The sequence below is a fragment of the Salminus brasiliensis genome, chromosome 13 (genome assembly GCF_030463535.1).
Source record: "Salminus brasiliensis chromosome 13, fSalBra1.hap2, whole genome shotgun sequence".
NCBI lineage: Eukaryota > Metazoa > Chordata > Actinopteri > Characiformes > Bryconidae > Salminus > Salminus brasiliensis.
Window position 1 is genome coordinate 11,578,810 of NC_132890.1, and position 20,935 is coordinate 11,599,744.

General features: G+C 40.8%; 2 protein-coding genes across 2 annotated transcripts; both read left to right on the forward strand.

Moving 5' to 3' along the window:
- Positions 1-4,680: 4,680 nt before the first annotated feature.
- Positions 4,681-5,868, forward strand: rxfp3.3a3 (relaxin family peptide receptor 3.3a3). The gene has a single exon (XM_072695465.1). It carries the CDS (start codon positions 4,681-4,683, stop codon positions 5,728-5,730), a length of 1,050 nt encoding a protein of 349 aa, XP_072551566.1. The 3' UTR covers positions 5,731-5,868.
- Positions 5,869-11,328: 5,460 nt separating this feature from the next.
- morf4l1 (mortality factor 4 like 1) lies at positions 11,329-20,486 on the forward strand. The gene is made up of 12 exons (XM_072694947.1): positions 11,329-11,480; positions 12,489-12,535; positions 13,822-13,889; positions 14,020-14,106; positions 15,072-15,152; positions 15,253-15,278; positions 15,679-15,767; positions 16,351-16,452; positions 16,618-16,706; positions 17,239-17,411; positions 19,488-19,572; positions 20,056-20,486. Exons 1-12 carry the CDS (start codon positions 11,441-11,443, stop codon positions 20,135-20,137), a joined length of 969 nt encoding a protein of 322 aa, XP_072551048.1. The 5' UTR covers positions 11,329-11,440; the 3' UTR covers positions 20,138-20,486.
- The last annotated feature ends 449 nt before the right edge of the window (positions 20,487-20,935 follow it).

The window sequence follows — 20,935 nt, forward strand, 5'->3', positions numbered from 1 at the left end:
TGTCTTGATCAGATTAATTGATCAAATGAATTTTACTGCAAAGTCATTCCCTGCAATTAAAATGAGCTTAAGCAAAATTGCTGCTTTTCAGCCCTGCCACAAAATGGCCTGCTAACATCATTTCAGTGATCAGGAGGAAGTGTTAACTAGGACAATCGCTCTGCTGTGCTGATTAGAAGAGCAGACTCATCAGGAATTTGAAGGAGGGAGAGAGGTTCAATTGCAGTGAAGAAGGCTTCAGGGCGCCCAGGAAAGCGCCAGGACCATCTCCTAAAGAGGATGCAGCTATGGCATAGGATCCCCATAAGAGCAGAGCTTGCTCAGGAATGACAGAAGGCAGGTTTGAGTGCATCTGCACATACAGTGAGGCAAAGGCGTTTGGAGGATGGCGTGATGTCAAGAAGGGCAGCAAAGAAACCACTTCTGTATAAAAAAATAAAATAAAAAAAAAAACACCAAGGACAGACAGTATAGGGATTGAACTACAGGACATCTGGAAAAAAGAAAATATGAGCACTACCATGACCCCTGTGTCATGCCAACAGTGAAACATCCTAAACAAAACATTAACAACGAGTGGAAAGCAAGCAAACCTGGATAAACCAGGCTTATAAATGAGCCTCAGAACAGTATAAAACACTGCTAAACCCATTCACTCGACTTTGTGCTCTCAGATATGAGGCTTTAACCTCTGAACATGTGTGATGTGAGCTTCAGTTAGCTGGAACACAGTATGTGCTGAGGTGTTTAGCCTGTTGGCTAGCTAGCTAGTAATAACTTGCCAATGCCTAGATAGCTGGCTACAAGTCCAAACAGCAGAACCTGACACTTTACGACTTTCGCTGTGTTTCGCGCGACTTCGCTCTCGCTCTTCACTTTAGCTTTCGCTTTTGCTCTCGCTCATGCAGACACAAGTTTTTATGGTCAGTACACGTGTCAGTTAGTCAATAGCAGCCGCACTGGGCTGTGTGATACTTGGTGGATCTGTAGCTAGCAGAGCAAGCTAGCTAGCTATGTAAGCAAAGGCTAGCTTAAGGAGTGGGCTACAGATCCCAACACCATCTTTCTGTTCGGGTGTCCGAACGGCCGAGTCACTCGCTGTCTTCAAACGCAGACTGAAGACCCACCTCTTCAGAGAGTACTTGGACGAATAGTTCTATGGTCGCCTTATTGTATTGTGTTTAGTAATGTCTAAGCTTGGAGGTATCTTTTGAATTATTAGCCTATTCTAACTAGCGAAGGTTTTCTTGGGTAAATAGCAAAGCACTTTGTAAGTCGCTCTGGATAAGAGCGTCTGCTAAATGCCGTAAATGTAAATGTAAATGTAATGTTCGTCCAACAGCAGTAGATCGATCTGAGTCATGCTTCTCTCAATGTTTATAAGTGGGCCTTCAGTTAGCCAGACCTGAATTTGTCCTATGAGTAGAATGTTATCCTGCTATCTAACTAAGTTAATGCTTTCCAGCTTCTGCCTCCTAATTGAGAGCAGTTTAACATTTGTACGACTGTAAGAAATTTGTCAGACTGACGGTTCAGCATTTATTGTATCAACACAAAGGTCAAGCATCAGCAGTGATACTACTGTATTGGCAGGGTGCTCCCCCAAGTCACAAAAACCATCCAGACTTCCAGAGTCTGTCATGTTAATACCCATGATTCTATTTTCCATTGATGACCGCCAGTGGATCGTGACAAGAAATAGCACCCATAGAGTAAAGCAGAGGTAGCCCCAGGTAGCCTACCTAGAATCATTAGGTGTAAGGACAGGGTGGCAGTGTACCGCCGGGTACCACACACACATGTACTTACACCTAGAGGCAGTTTAGCATAGCCAGTTGACCTTCCATGTGTGCTTTTGGGAGGTGGGTGGAAACCAGAGTACCTGGAGAAACCCCCCACCTGGAGAACATACCACAGACAGAGACCAGAGGAAGGATTGAACCCACAACCCCAGGCCTCTGCCGCACAGCGATGCTGCTCGTGTGCTGGATATTAAACAGTCCAGGGCCAGGCCAGTAACAAGCACGCAAACATGCAGTGCACTGACTATATATGTCCAGTGGATGTACATTAGTCAGTCAATCCCAATGTCAGCTGTTGGATGGGTGGGTAGGGTGCCACCCAGTGTGAACATCAGTTGCAATTTATGAGCTGCTTTTTTTTTTTTGCAGAGAAACAGAAATGGTCTAGGCCCAGTTTCCCAACAGCATCTTAGTGTTGTGGTCATCTTAACTGATAGAAAAAGTGTTCAGTGTGTTGCCCACTTTACCAGTTAAGCTTTGTCTTTGTGCTAAAATGCTTAAGGGAAACCCAGATCCGAGTATCAAAGGGTGAGTCACACAGAAGTGTACCAAAAAACAAAACTTATGTAAGCTGGTGTACCCTTGGATGAGTGTTGGAGGGTGCAGGTTCTGTGCAGCCCTTAGCAAGACACTGATCAAAGTACTGTGCACCTACAGAGAATCCACCCACACACCTCACCACCTCAAATGACTGTAAAATACACTTTTAGTGGTGGATAGGGGGGGATGTTGGCGGTTCCTGTAGAAACTGTAGCATTACAGGGACAGAGCACTACACCTGGTCGCATCGAATTATCCATGGCCTAGTCTGAAAACCTTTTGCCTACAGCCATACCACCCTGAGAGTGCCTGACCTTGATTTACAAAATTAATATAACGTCAAATGTCAAATGTTTGTGGACACCCCTTCTGATTAATGCATTCAGCAACTTTAAGTTGCACCCATTGCTGATACAGATGTGCAAATGCGTCAAATAGCTTGTGTAGTCCTATTGTCACCATGCGTAATGCAATGCAAGCATGGGCTAGAGGGCTATAAAGCCCCCCCCCAGCATTGAGCTGTAGAGCAGTGGAACTGGATTCTCTGGATTGATGGTCCAACACTTTTGGGATGAGTTGAAGATGAGGTGGGGTGGTGACCATCCAACATCCTGACCTAACACTACACTACTGTCCCGCTACTCACAGCAATGCTCTACAATCTACTAGAAAGCTAAAGGCCAGTCCAGAGGCACTACACTAGTTCATTACTGCACTGATGATCCACTCGCCAGTCTGAGAACATTTTCTGGACACAAGCATGTTGAGTCCTGCATACACAACAGTCTCATGGTCTGCGTTGTACTAGACCAAGCATCTTATTCAATTGATTGCCAGGTTAGGTTGATGTGTTACAGCAGTGAAATCACTAAACAGTTCCCCACAACTGTCTCAGACCATCAGCTGTGCTTCTGAGCCAGCAATAACGATCACAGACAAAGATGGGGTACACCAGAGGGCTGTTTTTTTTTTTTGTTTCATAATGTGAAGGTAAGTTCTGTGATGAAGAACCACTATCCAGTAGACAGCTCCCAAAACATCAGCATCACCATTTCCTTTTCAATAAACCCCCTCAGTCTCACTGCTCCCATTTTCAGCATCATGAAACGGTATGCAAAGAAATTATACCAAATTATACCTCAACCACTGTCTGGGTGGTCACCTGGGCCACATCTTCAGTGCCTTCATTATATATTTTTTTATTTTTTTTCATTGACTCCGTGTAGACGCAGGTAGCGTGTGGGTGCTGGACAGCTCCAGGCACCTTGGGTTAATCCTCACTCTGGTTTGGTGTGTTCTCTTCTTGTCCATGTGGGTTTCCATGGGGTACTCCAGATAGCTCCTGGGTAGCCCACAGTGGTTCCAGGTAGGCTCTAGAGCGACGTATGAAGATGTATGGGTGAAAGGTGCACAGCGAAACGTGTCCTCCGCATTTAACCCATCTGTGGTAGTGAACACACACACACACACACCACACACACAGCAGTGGGCAGCCAACTCCAGTGCCCGGATAAAGGGCCTTGCTCAAGGGCCCAACAGTGGCAGCTTGCCAAGCCCGGGAATCGAACCCACAACCCTGTTATCAATAGTCCGACGCTCTAACCGCTGAGCTGCCACCGCTGATCACTTCTTATGTTGTTTCTGTGTATTAGTAAGTGGTGAATGGGTGCAAATAGGCACCTTTGCTCTGGAAGAATCATTGTAGTAAACATTTACAATTATTGATGGTTGATGTTGTGTTTAACTGTATGTTTTCTTTGTGTCTATTACCTGATAGTTTTGCTTTTCCCATAGATCAAAGGTGGTAAATCTGAAGAAAAGAGCCCTGCATGTACCCCTCAGCCATATGTGGGTTTAAAAATGTCAAATCTAAACTATTGTATGATACAATTTCATGCAGTAGCCTGGGAAAGTCCCGCTGGGAGTGCCTGTTACATGTATAATTTTTAATTCTACAGTTATAATGGGGGGAAATGGTGGAATTGCCCTTTAAAGAGGATCTGAGGTCAAAGGAAATGTCTTTTCATATAATTTGCTGAGAATTGCTGCATTAAACCTATTATAAACACTCATTCATTCCCAAGATGTAGCTGCACTCGTTCAACCAGCGGTGCGTAAACGTTTACATGCGTTACTGATTACGCGTTTAGTTTTGTTGGCTTTCCAAGTACCGTATCCAACCCTGCCTGTCAGGGAGGCCTGGCCAATCGTGGGTTTGTATGGGCGGGTAGTGCCGAGGCGCTGGTGATGCTCTGGTGCGTGTCAGGACCTTGGCGCAGAGCGCACAGGTGAAGCGAAGCTGCTGTAGAAGCTCTCGCATCCCCGGACGGATCACGGCATGGCTGATAAGAAGAACACCAGCGCAGGGGTGTTCAACAGGACTTCAGCGGACCAGGTCAGGTTCGGAAACCTCGAGGACATCGACGTGACGGCGGACAGAAGCCCCGTTCTGAGGATAACCATCTCCATCATCTACTCGGTGGTGTGCGCGGTCGGCTTGGCCGGGAACGTGCTGGTGTTCTTCTTGATGAGGACGAAGCGCGGCAGGAGGGGCTCGTCCAGCATTAACTTTTACATCTTCAACTTGGCTCTCACAGACTGTCAGTTCGTGCTGACCTTACCTTTCTGGGCAGTGGACACCGCCCTGGACTTCAGCTGGCCGTTTGGAGACGCCATGTGCAAGATCGTCCTCTCGGTGACGGTGATGAACATGTACGCCAGCGTCTTCTTCCTCACCGCCATGAGCATCACGCGCTACTTCTCGGTGGTCTCCTCCGCGCAGAACCGGCGGCCCCGGACGGTGTGCTCGGTCAGGTGGGCGTGCGCGGTGCTGTGGTGTCTGGCCACGGTGGCCACCGCTCCCACTGCCATCTTCTCCGCGGTGACCAACGTGGCGGGAGAGAAACTTTGCCTGCTGAAGTTCCCGGCCGGACAGTACTGGCTGGGCTTCTACCACCTCCAGAAGATCCTGCTCGCCTTCGTCCTGCCCATGCTGATACTGTCCGTGTGCTACTGCCTGCTGCTGAGGTTTGTGAAGAGGCGAAGCATGTCCAGCTGTAGGTCCAGGAGAAAGCTGCGCGTGACCAAAACCGTCACCATCATGGTCCTTTCTTTCTTCCTCTGCTGGATGCCCAACCAAGCCATCACGCTCTGGGGCGTCCTGGTCAAGTTCAACGTGATCTACTGGGACGAGGCATATTACACCGCCCACACCTACGTGTTCCCCGCCACCGTGTGCCTGGCTCACACCAACAGCTGCCTGAACCCCTTCATTTACTGCCTGATGAGGGGCGAGTTCAGGAGGAAGCTGAAGAGCTGCGTGATGAAGGTGGCGCCCTGCTTACTTGTGAGCTCTCAGCCTGGAAAAACGCAAAACGCAGCCAAATGAGAGGCTGGACGTTACTTCATCGGGTACAGGGGAACGATGGACCCCACTTTGACAGCACTGCTGCGTGATAACGTCCATACGTGGTAAGCAAAGTCATTCTCAGGGGTTTGTGTGGGAAACGAACGAACGAGTCAGAGTCGTTTACAGTGGCGGTGAATGGAACCAGACGTCTGGAAAGTTTGACACGTTGAAAAGCAACACTGCAGAAGGTTGAAACACTCAGTGCTGATGAATATGCTGTCTGGTGCTTCAGACATTCGTTCACTATAGTCAGTAAGTTAGTTGGAAGAACTTAAACACAGTTTTGAACAACTGTAATGTAAACATATTTGCATTGTAAACATCCTGACCCCTAGTTCCATTCACCACCACTGTAAAGAAACCAACGTCTGCACATCTCTGTGTAGTGAAAAAGCATTCAGGGTGTTGTTAAACCATTGCGGGTGTTGTAAGGGTAAATAGTCCCCCAAAACAGCTATTTACCTTACTTTATCATAGTCAACATGACATATACAGTAAGCCTCACGTATATATAACTCACTCCACATATATAAAAGACATGGAGATTCACTGTGGTTTTAGAGACTAAATAAAGCAAAGGGAAAATACAATGAAATACAATAAAAAAGGTGCTTTAATCAAGTATAGATGACGTGCAACCAAAAATGTAAAAATCTGGTGTTCAAGGATATGGGCCAAAATATCAGGTTTTAACTTAAAGAAGTCGCTGTTTTTCTCTGCTGTTGAGGGAGTTGACCCTTCCCCAGATCAAGTCCTTATTTGCATTGTAAACATCCTGACCCCTAGTTCCATTCACCACCACTGTAAAGAAACCAACGTCTGCACATCTCTATAAACTATTACACCCCAAATCCACTTGGAATGGCCTTGTTTACATCTCATCAACTGGATTACGCATAAAGACTATAAAAAACAGTGGGAAAAGCTCAGCGAGAAGATCAGGACTTGGCACTACAGCACATCTCTACATGTAATTCAGAGGACTTTTTGTTTTGTTGTACAGTGATGGTTTTGTCATTTTTTTTTAAGTCTTAAGCTTGAGATGAAATAAAGACATTACAAAAAAAAATCAATTATTAAGTCATGTGAAGTTTGACACGTTGAAAAGCAACACTGCAGAAGGTTGAAACACTCAGTGCTGATGAATATGCTGTCTGGTGCTTCAGACATTCGTTCACTATAGTCAGTAAGTTAGTTGGAAGAACTTAAACACAGTTTTGAACAACTGTAATTCAGGGTTGATTCTGCTGGCCTTGTCTGTTTTTTTTTTAATGACATGGGACAAATGTCTTCGTTATAGACAACTGAATTCTATCTTTAGCACAATTTGGATTGGATTTATTATATATTATATTATATATATTATATTTATACAGTGATAAAACCCACTCAATAAAATCACTGCAGTTTAGTACATGAATATTTGCAGCACATGATCATGTGACCATTTCCAAGGTGGTCTCCAAATGGTTGAAGAGCTGCGAGCTTATATTTGAAGGCTAAATACAGTGCTGAGCAGCAGCCAAAAACTCCCAATTTGAAAGTGCAATATTACCTACCTGTGTGTAGCTCCCCTCAGCACTATGATTGCTCCTGACGTTAGGACACATGTCACCATCTCCTACTTTCAAACTGCCGGCCTCACGGAATTGTCGTGCAGCTGACATGCTCGGAGGAAGGCACTGGGTACCTGTCTCCATCACAATAGCAGCAAACAGATGCCTGTGCCCACCAACATTGCTTAAGAGTGATGAGAGGAGCCAGTCTTCACACCTGGAGAGAGCTCGGCCAACTGTGCTCTCTCAGACTCCGGCTGCTGATGGCATGCAAGTGGCATGGCTCAGGATTCAAACTCACGACACCCAGGCCATAGTGGTAGCACATTAGACTGCTGAGAAGGTGAAATCACAAAGATGGTGAGTAAAATGATCAAACTAATGATCAGACTGAGTTCAGGTTTTCAGAATACAGACTAAATTTACATGGGTTACATTTGTTGCATCTAGATCTGCCATGTCTGTGAGTTCAGCTGTTTTTTACTGAGTTCAACTGTGCCCTCACTATTCAGGTTCACATCTCAGTGTTTTTCCAGGCAGATTGCACCTTATATTGAGGAAAGGTTGTTGGCCACTGCTACATGCCATATTTAGTCTCTGAGTCCACTTAATTATGCTACTTTCAAGTCATATTGGAAAAATCGCATCGATGAAATGGGTGCACATGAAGTCAGATTTTTTTTATGAGCCCCAACTTTCTGAGCTGGAGGTGAATTAATAAAAATGGTGATCTAATTGGTTATGTGTTAGTTATTTAACAGCAACATACAAACACGAGGGGCAGTGGTGGCTCAGCGGTTAGAGCGCCGGGCTATCGATAACAAGGTTGTTGGTTCAATTCCTGGGCATAGCAAGCTGCCACTGTTGGGCCCTTGAGCAAGGCTCTCTCTCTGCTCCCCAGGCACTGGAGTTGGCTGCCCACCGCTGTGTGTGTGTGTGTGTGTGTGTGTGTGTGTGTGTGTGTGTGTGTGTGTGTGTGTTCACTACCACAGATTGGTTTAATGTGGAGAACACATTTTGCTGTGCACTGTACAGTGACAAATACATGCACCCTTACATTACAGTCTGCTTATTTATTGGTTATGTATATATATATATATATATATATATATATATATATATATAGTTTGCTCTTTGTTTGATTTGTTTGCAGTAATTGAAAATATACCAAAACTAATGAGCAAGTATAAACTTCTGAGATGGACTTGAAGGTAGCATTATCTAAGATCCGCAGGTAGATCCGGAACTGAACTAGGAGCCAGTGTCTCTTCCACTGTCCACCAAGTGACCAAAAGTTGCTAACATATATGTACTACTCATCAACTCACTCACTGAGTGGTAATTTTACTGTTGACCTGACGCGAGTTTTATCACTGAGGAAACAATACCAATTCTACAGGCATCCCCCTGATCAACAAATCCAATGCAAATAGAGCTACGTTCGATCCAGACAGAATTAAAATCAACGAGGAGCTCCTGTGAGGGAGAGACTTACCCCAGGACTCCATGTAAACTGAATCCCATCTGAATTTGGGCTTATAAGTCATTACAAAGGTTAAGATTGAAGATGAATTTTGGCTACAGATGAAGTAGTGAAAAAGCATTCAGGGTGTTGTTAAACCATTGCGGGTGTTGTAAGGGTAAATAGTCCCCCAAAACAGCTATTTACCTTACTTTATCATAGTCAACATGACATATACAGTAAGCCTCACGTATATATAACTCACTCCACATATATAAAAGACATGGAGATTCACTGTGGTTTTAGAGACTAAATAAAGCAAAGGGAAAATACAATGAAATACAATAAAAAAGGTGCTTTAATCAAGTATAGATGACGTGCAACCAAAAATGTAAAAATCTGGTGTTCAAGGATATGGGCCAAAATATCAGGTTTTAACTTAAAGAAGTCGCTGTTTTTCTCTGCTGTTGAGGGAGTTGACCCTTCCCCAGATCAAGTCCTTATTTGCATTGTAAACATCCTGACCCCTAGTTCCATTCACCACCACTGTAAAGAAACCAACGTCTGCACATCTCTATAAACTATTACACCCCAAATCCACTTGGAATGGCCTTGTTTACATCTCATCAACTGGATTACGCATAAAGACTATAAAAAACAGTGGGAAAAGCTCAGCGAGAAGATCAGGACTTGGCACTACAGCACATCTCTATATGTAATTCAGAGGACTTTTTGTTTTGTTGTACAGTGATGGTTTTGTTTTGTGATGAAATAAAGACAATACAAAAAACAATCAATTATTAAGTCATGTGATGTTTGGTGTCTCCATCTATTACCAATCAATTTTCTGAACAAACATACCCAATGTAATCTGTCGCCTGGCACCAAAACCATGTAGATGAGATGTAAGATATTGAGGCTTGATGTTTTTTGGTTTGGGACAGAAACAGTACTGCTCATTTTATCAGGTACACTCACCACTCAGATGCACATTGTAGGCTTACAGTTACTTCTGTTCAGGTATAATACATCACCCCCTTCCACAGAGTCCACCAATGGAAAAGGACCACCACAGGACCACCGCTGACATTATGTATATTTTTTGGGAAGCATTCTCAGTACAGCAGTGACATAATCATGTTGGTGGTGTGGCAGTGTGTGTTCAAGCTACTACACTACTGTGAGTATACACCACAGTAGTGTTTTCAATATACCAACATACCACTATTTATTTACAGCAGTGTAGCCTAAAGACATCTCTGCTTGGCCAAACACGACATGTTTTATGTATTGCATAAATGACTTTATGCAAATGAAATTAACTAGTTGATTCCAGGCCAAATTGCTTTGGGGATTTTGAGCTTGAAGTAAGCTACAAGGGCCACAAATGGCCTTCTGTATTTCTGTCATATAAATCCAAAGCCTAAACCTCACAAGCAGATTTCTTGGACATGGATGTAGCCTATGGTCTTTCTCCAAAAATGTAGCTGCACATGTGGTACAGTCTCTCAGCTTATGTTAAAATAAGCTAAAGGTTCATTTGGTTTGTAAATTAGGCTTGGATTCTTATTCACTCCTGGCAGTCCATCCAAACCCAATGCATCAATTTGTAAAGAACTGCCAAAACTATGAAGAGAAGTAAAAAATGAACAACAGAGGCTTCTTACTTACTGATTTCTCACTATCCTCAAAGCATGTCCATACAGCACCCTAGCAACCTCTTTCGATACTATAGCAACAAGCATAGCAATCACCTGAAGCACCTTAGCTACACCATGTCACACACTTGGTGACACCCAATTGCCTTAGCAATCGCCTTTTCAACCACCTTATACCATAGCAACCACCTAGGATCATCTTAGTAACACCATAGCACCCACTTGCCAACACCTTGGCAACCACCTGGGACTCCACTTTACAGTACTAGTTTTTTTTTATTATTATTATTTTGCCCAAGTACTCATTAAAATGAACAGTGATATTTATCTCTGCAATTAATTCTTTAAATACAGTGGAATTTAATGTTTGTACTTTCTGATAAATAAATATTTTTGGCCTAAATGTAGCTCTTACTCATGCCAGACAATTAATCAGAATCATTTATGACTGAATAAAATACGAGCTTTTGACTTAAATATGTAATACTTAATACTTATAATTTTTTAATTATTATAAAAATATATATATTTTATTAATGGATTTACATGAATTAAATATATTTACATAACACATTCTGAAGACTAAATGTTTGGATAATAAATTATAATTACCCCATTGTAATTAAGTCTCCAAAATGTATGCGAGATATAAAATTTAACACTTTGCACCATCTTCCTTTTGCTTTTTTTAATGTATTTAGTTAATTTGCTACCCTTTGTTTTTGTGTCACATTTTCAGCACTTATACCAACAAATGAATAAATAAATAAATGAATAAATACATAAATAAATAAATAAATGAATGAATTAATTTAATAAATAAATAAAATAGTGTGGTGCTCCCTCCTCCCTGTACAGTCAGATTCCTGTTTATATGAGGTCACGTGTCCAAGGCGCCAAAATAACGCGTCAACAGAGAGCCGTAGTGCGGCGCCTTCACCGTGTCTGAATGAAATCGGAGCTGGCGATGCCTGGATTTGATTTTCCAGATATTTTTATTGTTTAATCTGTGAATGGCGCCTAAACAGGACCCTAAACCTAAATTTCAAGAAGGTAAGACGGTTTTTAAAGCGCGGGATTTAGAGCAGAAAATGGCTCCAGGCTGCGCTGCTGTGGCTGCTGGGCTGTGCTGTTGTTTGTGCTGATGGAGTCGCACAATGGCGCACAGTGGAGCTAAAGCTACACACAGCCACAGCGAAAGCAGTAGGTCTGGGTGATGAGCTCTTTGGTTTAAATGATTAGAGAGAACTCCAGCATTGCCCCTGCGATTCTGTGTGTTTTAGCATGTGCGTTATTGTGGATTAAAGTGAAAACCCATGTGAAATTGGGCAGGTTGTCTGTTGATATGACCTAGCTAGCTAGCGTTAGCCAGTGAATACTCAGCCAGTAAGCAAGCAAGCAAGACAGCACATCTATCTACTGGCTGGTTCGTCTCGAAACTAGAGAGCTAGCTGGTCAGCTGGGTGGCTGACAGGAAACAGGGTTTTGCAGAGGTTTAAAACTGGTAACTATGTAGCTTTGTAAGATATATTAACATTTATTTCATTTGTAAAACGGCTGGCTAACCTTTGACTACTGTTTCCCACGTAGCTGTATAGCTAGCTAGCTAGCTGGCTAACCGGGCAGCCAAGCCACTAGCTACCTAACTTATTGAATAATTGTAATAGTGGGTGTTTATGCTGGGGGTATTAGTTGATAGCATTAGCAGTCTTTATCTTGTAATTGAGAAAGTAGTCGTTCTGTCAGATTTCTGCTTATTGTGTATCCCTAAATATGGGTGACTGTTGATTTTACAAGCATGAAGTCTTAATGTTTTTTTAAGGGTTCATATTGTAGCTAACTATTTATGGTTGTATACTAAGTTAAGTGAGGGGTTAAGAGACCTCTACTCCTGTGTATTATTCTGGTTGATTATTAAGATCAGACATAGGAACCATAAAATAGCTTTTCTCATTGATCCATGGGCAGGTATACACCAAAAGGCACAGGCAGTTGGGAGAATACAAGATGGTCTTGACCTGGCTAATGCTGCCTTTCCTTTGTTATTGTGCTTTATTCCAGGTGAACGAGTGCTGTGTTTTCATGGGCCATTGCTATACGAAGCTAAGGTAACTGTCTATGCTTTATGAACGGGTGCGTAGTGCATGACAACACAGGTTAATCATGAAACTTATGTGGCTTTCCTTTGCCCCATCACCAGTGCACTTCTACAAAAGCATATACAAATACATTTTGGATGATCAGAAAGTATGAAGTATGAAGAGAATACTTGGATGAATAGCAGAGTACTATGGTCACCTTATTGACTTGTGCTTAGTAATGTCTAAAGCTTAAAGGTATCTTTGAACTATTAGTCTATTCTAACTAGCTGAGGTTTTTCTTGGGTAAATAGCAAAGCACTTTTGTAAGGCGCTCTGGATAAGAGCGTCTGCTAAATGCCGTAAATGTAAATGAATTGACTGAAAACATTTACATTTATGGCATTTAGCTGCCGCTCTTATCCAGAGCGACTTACATGGTTACTCATATTACAGAGGAGGGCCAATGGAGTGTTAGGAGTCTTGCCCAAGGACTCTTATTGGTGTAGCGCAGCATAGTCACCCAGACTTGGAATCGAACCCCAGTCTCCCACATGGTGTGGTAGCTCAGTGGCAGGTAGTGGTGTTATCTGTTGCGCCACACCAACCACATCTCAAAGTTGTACTTCATTTTCCTCGTGAGTTTGGTTGAAACCTTCACACAGGGCTGGTCTGCAACATACTTGGGTGGTTTTCTTTCGTAGACACCCCTGATTCAACTTTTTAAATATCAGATTAAGCAGATTTGAGAAGGGAGACAGCCAAACTATGCTGGGCACTGACTCTCTGCGACTGGGATTAAAGAACCTGGCCTGAACATCTCTATACTAATCTCTAAACATCTAATCTATACCAGTGGTCCCCAGCCCTGTTCATTGGGGTGATTTCCCTGCTTCCTGCACACTGGAGCCAACAAATCAACTCCTTAACAAGTGCTTACTGGGTTAATGTGAGGAAAGTCAGAGCAGGGGTATCTCAAAAATGTACAGGGCATTGAAGTCTCATAGACCAGGGATGTGGACCACAATTCTATAACTATACTTTATTATGTGTCAATATCAGTAATGTAGTATAAAATATAATTTATTAAAGTACATTTTAACCCCTACACCAACTAGTGCCCCAACAATTCCTGCTCTAAATGCTGTTTTGGTGTCTTCTTTGGTCAAAAGACCTTTCCTGATGCTGAAACTAGCTCCTGATCACTGCAGTGACCAGCCTGTTCGATCTGTTAGGTCTTCAGTCTTCTTATAATGAGCTTAAGGTCACCGTTTATGTGGAGGAGACATTCACCTCTTTGAAACCTCTCTTCACAGTGTGTTAAAATCAATATCAAGGACAAACAAGTGAAATACTTCATTCATTATAGTGGATGGAATAAGAAGTAAGTTTCCTCTTTTTGCGGTTTCAGTGTCAAGGATGTTTGTTTTTATGGGTTTAAAATAATGATTGCTTGACACTTATTTTGTTGACTTCTTAAATTAATATGAAAATGCTTTGTGTCCTGTTCTTAGCTGGGACGAATGGGTTCCTGAAAGCCGTGTGCTCAAATATGTGGACAGTAACCTGCAGAAACAGAAAGAGCTTCAGAAGGCAAATCAGTAAGTTTCTTGTGGTCTCTACTGAACAACTGCAGAGAACCTTATCTGTATCAATGCTAAAAATGTTCTTCACATTAAGGCACTTTTACACTTTGTATTTTGGTGTGGTGTCTGTTATACTCTGCCAATCTGTTTACCAAATACTTGATGATTGTATTACTAAATGAAGGTGCCATGGAATTGAAGGCTTAAGGGGTGTTGGATGTAGTTTCTAAAGGTAACATTACTGAAACAAGACAACAGACACTTTTTAAAGCATTGACGTTGGTTTCGTTTTCCCCGTTCAGATTTTTTTTTCACCAATAGCTTTCTAACAGAGTGTTAAAAAGGTTAACTTGTAGAAATGGTCATTACTAGCCTGCAAGATAGCCAGCTTATGTTTAGTTTGTCTGACTTTGGAGCCAGTGGAGCACAAATAATGGGCAATGTTTGGACTGGCCTTATTTATAATAGATGTGGGATTTTCTCCCTCATGTTATAGTCATATCCAATTCCCACCCATTAGCTAGGGCTCTAGACCTCGATCGCACACTGCCACCAGTACTGAGAGGATGAAAATGCCAGTTCACATGAGGCCGGTCACTGCATCTTTGCAAACTGTGGCTAATGTAACATCACAGATTGAGGCAAGTTGTGCTCCCTGAAACTGCCACGAGTGGCTGTGGCATCACCAGGGATTAAACTGAAGATCTCCTGATGATGAGGCCAACACTTAGATGGCTGCACCATTTGGGAACTGAATTTGAACAGTTGTTAAACTCAGTAAACTAAATAATTCCATGGCAACTCCCCCTGTATTTTAATCTAAACTATGGTGTCTCTGGAGTCCGGTACATGTGTTTGGTTTCTGAACTTTGTCACTGTCTAATGAAAGTAGTTATATTACTGCTGTGATGTATTTACCTTTACCCACAATTCCATCATATTATTATTGTTTTTTTAATGTTTTGCTTATTGTTTATAAGAGACCATTATGTTGAGGGAAGGATGAGGGGAGTCGCACCAAGCAAGAAGATAGCTGCTGTGCAGCAAAAAAATGTTGATGTGTGAGTTCTCCTCAATTTCAGCCTCTTTTTCATAATTTCAAGTTTTTTTTATATAATTGGAAGGAAAGATAATCTAATCAAAGTGTTTGATTCTTTTCAGGAAAACAAAAAAGAACAAACAAAAGAGTAAGTTTTAATATATTTTTACAGTCACTGATATCCAGCCTGCCTTGTTTATTGAGAATCTCGATTTATGAAAGTCATGTAGTCCCAGATTAGGTTTAATCCCTGTTTGAGAAACAAACCCATCAGTTACTGCTTCTAATTGATGACTTTGACTTCTTGAAGGTGCACCCATTGGTAACACAAATGATCAGTTTGCCAAGTGACCCCAATAGAGCATAAGGTTAGAATTATAGAATCATTAGTTAGATTTTCCAGTGATAATCTATTTATTATCTAAGACTACACTTTCAACACAAAAACAAAAGCATACAAAAATGAGCCCAATGTTGGTCGTTTTTAATTATACCAAGGCTACATAAAATTTATTCTATATTCTTTTTTTTTTTTTTTTTTTCTTCAGCACCAGGAGCTGGGGAAGGGACCAGCACAGGGGAAATGCCTCATCCCCCACGCAAGAAGAGGGCACGTGTTGACCCAACTGTTGAGAGTGTAAGTAAATTCTGACTCTTCTGAATTTTGTGTGTGTGAGGAAAATTAGGATAAAAACACTAATATTAGAATAAATACAATTAGCATTCTTGGTATAAAAATAATTAATAAATGTGATAATAATGATTTTATGCCTGTTTATTTAACCATTTCCAAAGCTCCCCTCATGGCAGTCCAGTATTGCTTTACTCTTTAAGGTTAGGTTTAGGGTCAGATTCAAGGTTAGAGCTAGGATTTAAATTTGATCCAAGGATAAGGTTAGGGTTAGGTGTATGGTTCCATTCAATATACAGACAATTACATTCAGTTTAGAGTTCAGTTGCATTTAATACATATTCTGTTGAATGTTAGTTCTGTTGAATGTCAGGTGAGCATCTACTGAGGCATCTGTAATGAAAACGTCCAAGTAAAGTGATACCAGAGTTTCTTGTTACTGAATTTATGTTTATGTAGCTCTTGCGTGGTAACTATTACAGGCATAGATGCCTAAAACATCTGCACAGTATTATATGCCTGTATGCTCCAACCAGCCAGAATCATTGTATGCCAATAAAAATCATTAATGGGAATTTATTTGGTGCAGGAAGAGACCTTTATTAATCGGGTGGAAGTAAAGGTGAAGATTCCGGAGGAGTTAAAACCATGGCTTGTAGATGACTGGGACCTGATCACCAGACAGAAGCAGGTGACCCCTTAGAAGGGCTTTGTTTAAAATGTTTAATGCTAAATTTAAACCTAAATTCACTATTATTCACTTATATTTAAGTTAATTTGTGCAAATTATAATTTTTTTTTAATATTCTTGTTTTTGCTTTTGTTTTTTTTATATATATATATATGTATGTTGTAGCTTTTCCACCTACCTGCAAAAAAGAATGTTGATGCTGTCCTGGAGGACTATGCAAATTACAAGAAATCAAGAGGAACCTGTGATAACAAGTATGTCCATAATAATAAGAAATGTCAAAATAAATTTAAAGGACAAGGTTTGGCCACTCCCACATTTATTACTACATCAGATGCGGCACATAAGCTGCAGATGATTAGAACATCATTAGAGGGTTTTTTGGAGCAGCCTGTATATTTAAACCTGAGACATGTAACTTGGTTTACTCTTTATGGTTAAGGTGAGTGGTATCACCATGACTGGACCCAAAGAGCTCTCTGAGGCCTTCAGAAAGTTTAACTGGCAGCTTTATGTATTACCTCAATCTCTCAGTATTGTGTCCATGTGTTTCAGTGTATTAAAAAGCTAAAATTAAAATAATGTTTTAATGCAGTGTAAAGGAGGAGCTGGACTTTTGTTTAATGAGGTATATCTGTTTAATGGAATAATTATACTGTATTAAACAAGTCCAGCTTCTTGTTATTAGAATACTGTTAAACATGTTTCAGATCATTTGTAGTTAGGGAGTTTGCATGTTGTCTTTTGCGATGAGTTGTTCAATCCTGTTTGATTTGTTTTATCCAGAGAATACGCTGTAAATGAAGTGGTTGCTGGCATCCGCGAGTACTTCAACGTCATGCTGGGCACGCAGCTCCTCTACAAGTTTGAGAGGCCGCAGTATGCCGAGATCCTAGCAAACCATCAGGACACTTCGATGTCTCAGATCTATGGAGCACCGCACCTTCTGAGGCTTTTTGGTATGACCCTTTAGTCAAGCTCTGTTCCGCAAGCTTCATTTATGGTCCCTGTGGTCGTGGTGAGAGCACGTTGGCTCAGCATCAGCCTCCGCCTCTCAATAAATAAAACTCAGCCAAGGTCGTCTGTGAAAGTCTGGCAGTTTATCAGCATTTATTGAATGCAGTCATAGAGATAAAATCATTCGGGTACCAGGTTAGGTGTGAATGTGTCTGTTTTTAAAAAGTGCAGATACAACATACAACACATGCAACAGTCGCTGTGATGAAAGGGCACCCAAGGAAAAGGATTGTGTTGAGCTGTTCCTGTATTTGACAAATTAATTGCAGTGTTGGCATAGAAATGTGTACGTGAAAAACCCAACATTGTACTTACTGAACCTGTGAAAATGTCTGAGTATTACGCTCTCACATCCTTTGTTCGCTTTCAAAAAGGAACATTCACTCTCTGTCCATTTTGATAATTTGGGCTCTGACTTGAGTAGTCTCTTATGAATTACAGCACTGAACTTCATTTTCTAGTCACGTATTAACTCCACAGGCTTTTCTTCATATTCAGACCTGAAGTGCTTTCTGTAACGACAAAGTAGCAGATGACTAAATGGATTTGGAGAGTCCTTAAAAGACTCCCCATAATGACTGTATAGCAAGATTTGATTGTGTAATTACTTGTCAGATGTGAAGAAATAGATGAAATAATGTTTACAGCTTTCTATGCATCCGTCATGGTTTTAAGAATCTGAACCATGTTTTAAAAAAATATATAACTCGTTGGCCTCTCTGATGCCCAGTTTTATTATCATAATATGGAAAGTGGTACAATATCTCTGATTCATGTTCATTAAATTGCTTTTTATGCATTTGCTTTTTTTTTAATTGCAAGCAAAGTGTCACTTTTCTTTGTGGAAAGGCATTCAGACATTTTGCTTTGCAGTGTTAGTTACAACACTGCAATTTTATAAAAATCTGGAGTTTGTGGTGCTCTTTAATACACAATGTGTGTGGGGGTGACATTGCAGGTTTTTTTTTTTTTTATTTTTTTTCCTGTATATCCCACACTGTAAACCCGGCCCACCAACAGTTATTGTGGCCTGTAAACGTTAATGCTGTGAATATAATTAGTGTTGCACCAAGTGTGTGTGTGTGTGTGATTATAATTATTATTTATTATATTATTATTTTATTAAGCTTATTATATCTTATTTGGAATCGGATATAATAAAAAAGTAAAATCTATAAAAAGTGGAACACCATAAATATTGGGATTTATAGTCATCAATCAAGTATTTAAGTCCTACTATATACCCATATATATATCCATACTAGTAGGCTAAATTTCATATTGGTTTAAACACTTAAAACATTTGGCCCATTGACCATTTAATACACGCCAGTTCGTACAGAAGTCCCTGTAGTTACTGAGTAATACACCTTGGTGTGTAATAAGCCTTGAAGTGTTAAGGGGTTAAGGTCACACAGATTGTACTATAATTCAATAATAATTTATACTTAAAAAAAACTAAACTTACAAAATAATATTGGTTACTTAATAGTACATAATAACCTGAGTTATATGATTTTAGTTGGAGACTGAATAAAGTAATAAGGCTGTAACACAGATGAAAAAAGGCAAATACCTTATATGATTAACACTTAATCACAAAATACTATCTGTAGAATATAAAGGAGAACAAGAGATGTAGTTAATAGTGGTACTTATCCCAAGTTACCCAAGCATTGGTCTAACCAGCCAATCTAAGATGCCCACATGTTGCACCCCCCAAATAACCTACTAACCCAACTAACCTAGTTTATCATTTCTCTTACAATATCGAACACTAGGTTAATTAACAGATTAGTTGAGGTTACAGGAATAGTTCACCAGATTACAGGTGGAGTTGATGGTTGGTTTCTTATGTCTGCTGTACTTTAGTTTGAAACAGGAGTAGCTGGACTAATATTGCTAAGAAACGCTGGACTTAACTGTCAACACTCGCCTCTCCATAAATAATGGGTTAAATAATGTTCACAACTTTGTTTGCATCTGTCGCTCATCTGTTTTGTATGAATCTGTGACAGTGAGAATCGGGGCCATGCTGGCATACACACCGCTGGATGAGAAGAGCCTCGCCCTGCTTCTAAGCTACCTACAAGATTTCTTGAAGTAAGTACAGGCTGATGTTTATCTAAAAAAAATTGCTTTGCAGAGTGGAGCCTTGCCTCGAAATCAAATTAAGCAAAGAGACTGGGGAGTCTCTGAGACGTAATTGAATATTAGGTTAGAGACAGAATGAGTGTGAATACAGTTCCTTTAATTGGATCAAGTGCCTATTAAGAGTGCTGTAGAACTAGAAAGTCCCAACTGCTGTTTAAGGTACCATCATTAACAACTATTGGTTATTTTGAAGAGGACACAGATGATATGTAGAGTGTTTCACAAAGTAAAGTGTTCAGGTTTTTGATTTTGCTCTTATGTATTATTAAAAACAGCTCCAGTCATTTTTTATTTATTTGATGGAATGTGTAAAAGGTTTTGATCAGTGCTAAAAATTAAGTCCACTAAAATGTCTCCTGCTTTAGTAGTTCACAGAGACACTTAACATCATACCGAATGCATCTTCTTTTAATTGTGATTTGTCTGATTCAGGTATTTGGTGAAGAATTCGTCTTTGTTCAACGCCAGTGACTATGAGGTCGCCCCACCGGAGTACCACCGCAAGGCTGTGTGAACACACAGCCAGTGAAGATCTGTGTTGCTGGGTTTCCGTTGTTCCAGTATTTTTAATTTTGGTTCTTTTAAAAAGAAAATCCACAAAACACGAAGATGACCTACAAACATTTGACTGATTGAAAGGTAAATTAGGACTTTATGTAACAGTTACTTCACGTTACTGGACTGGTACTGTCATTGCAAAGCCACACATAACTGTCATTATTTTCTTGGGATATATTTTGGTTTAAATAAAACTGATACACACAAGTTTGATAAAATGAGCCATCATGGTCAAATACTTACAGAATACTTTTTTTTGTTTTGTTTTTGTTTTGTATGTTTGTTAATAAATTGTTCTTTTCAAACATAGCTCGGTGGCCTCCCTGGTACCATGTTTCATATGTCGTCATATGGAAAGAAAATTTCTCGCCCTATTGCCCTATTTTTTTTTTTATCTACTTTAGATTAAAGCAGAAAGTGCTAGGCTAGCATTGTAAACAAACACTGGACGCTATATATATATATATATATATATATATATATATATATATATACCCAGAAAGGTCTGTAAAGTTAAAGATCTGGGATTTTCAGTGAGTGGTGATGAGCGAGGTCAATAGAGAATGGTCAGACTGGTTCAAGCTGACAAAGGCTACAGTATCTGACATGACTGCCCTGTGCAATTGTGGTGGGCAGAGACGCATCTCAGAATATACATGTCAAACCTTGAGGTGGATGGGCTACAGCAGCAGAATGTTGGGTTCTGCTTCTGTCAGCCAAGAACAGAAAGCTGAGGCTGCAGTGGGCACAGGCT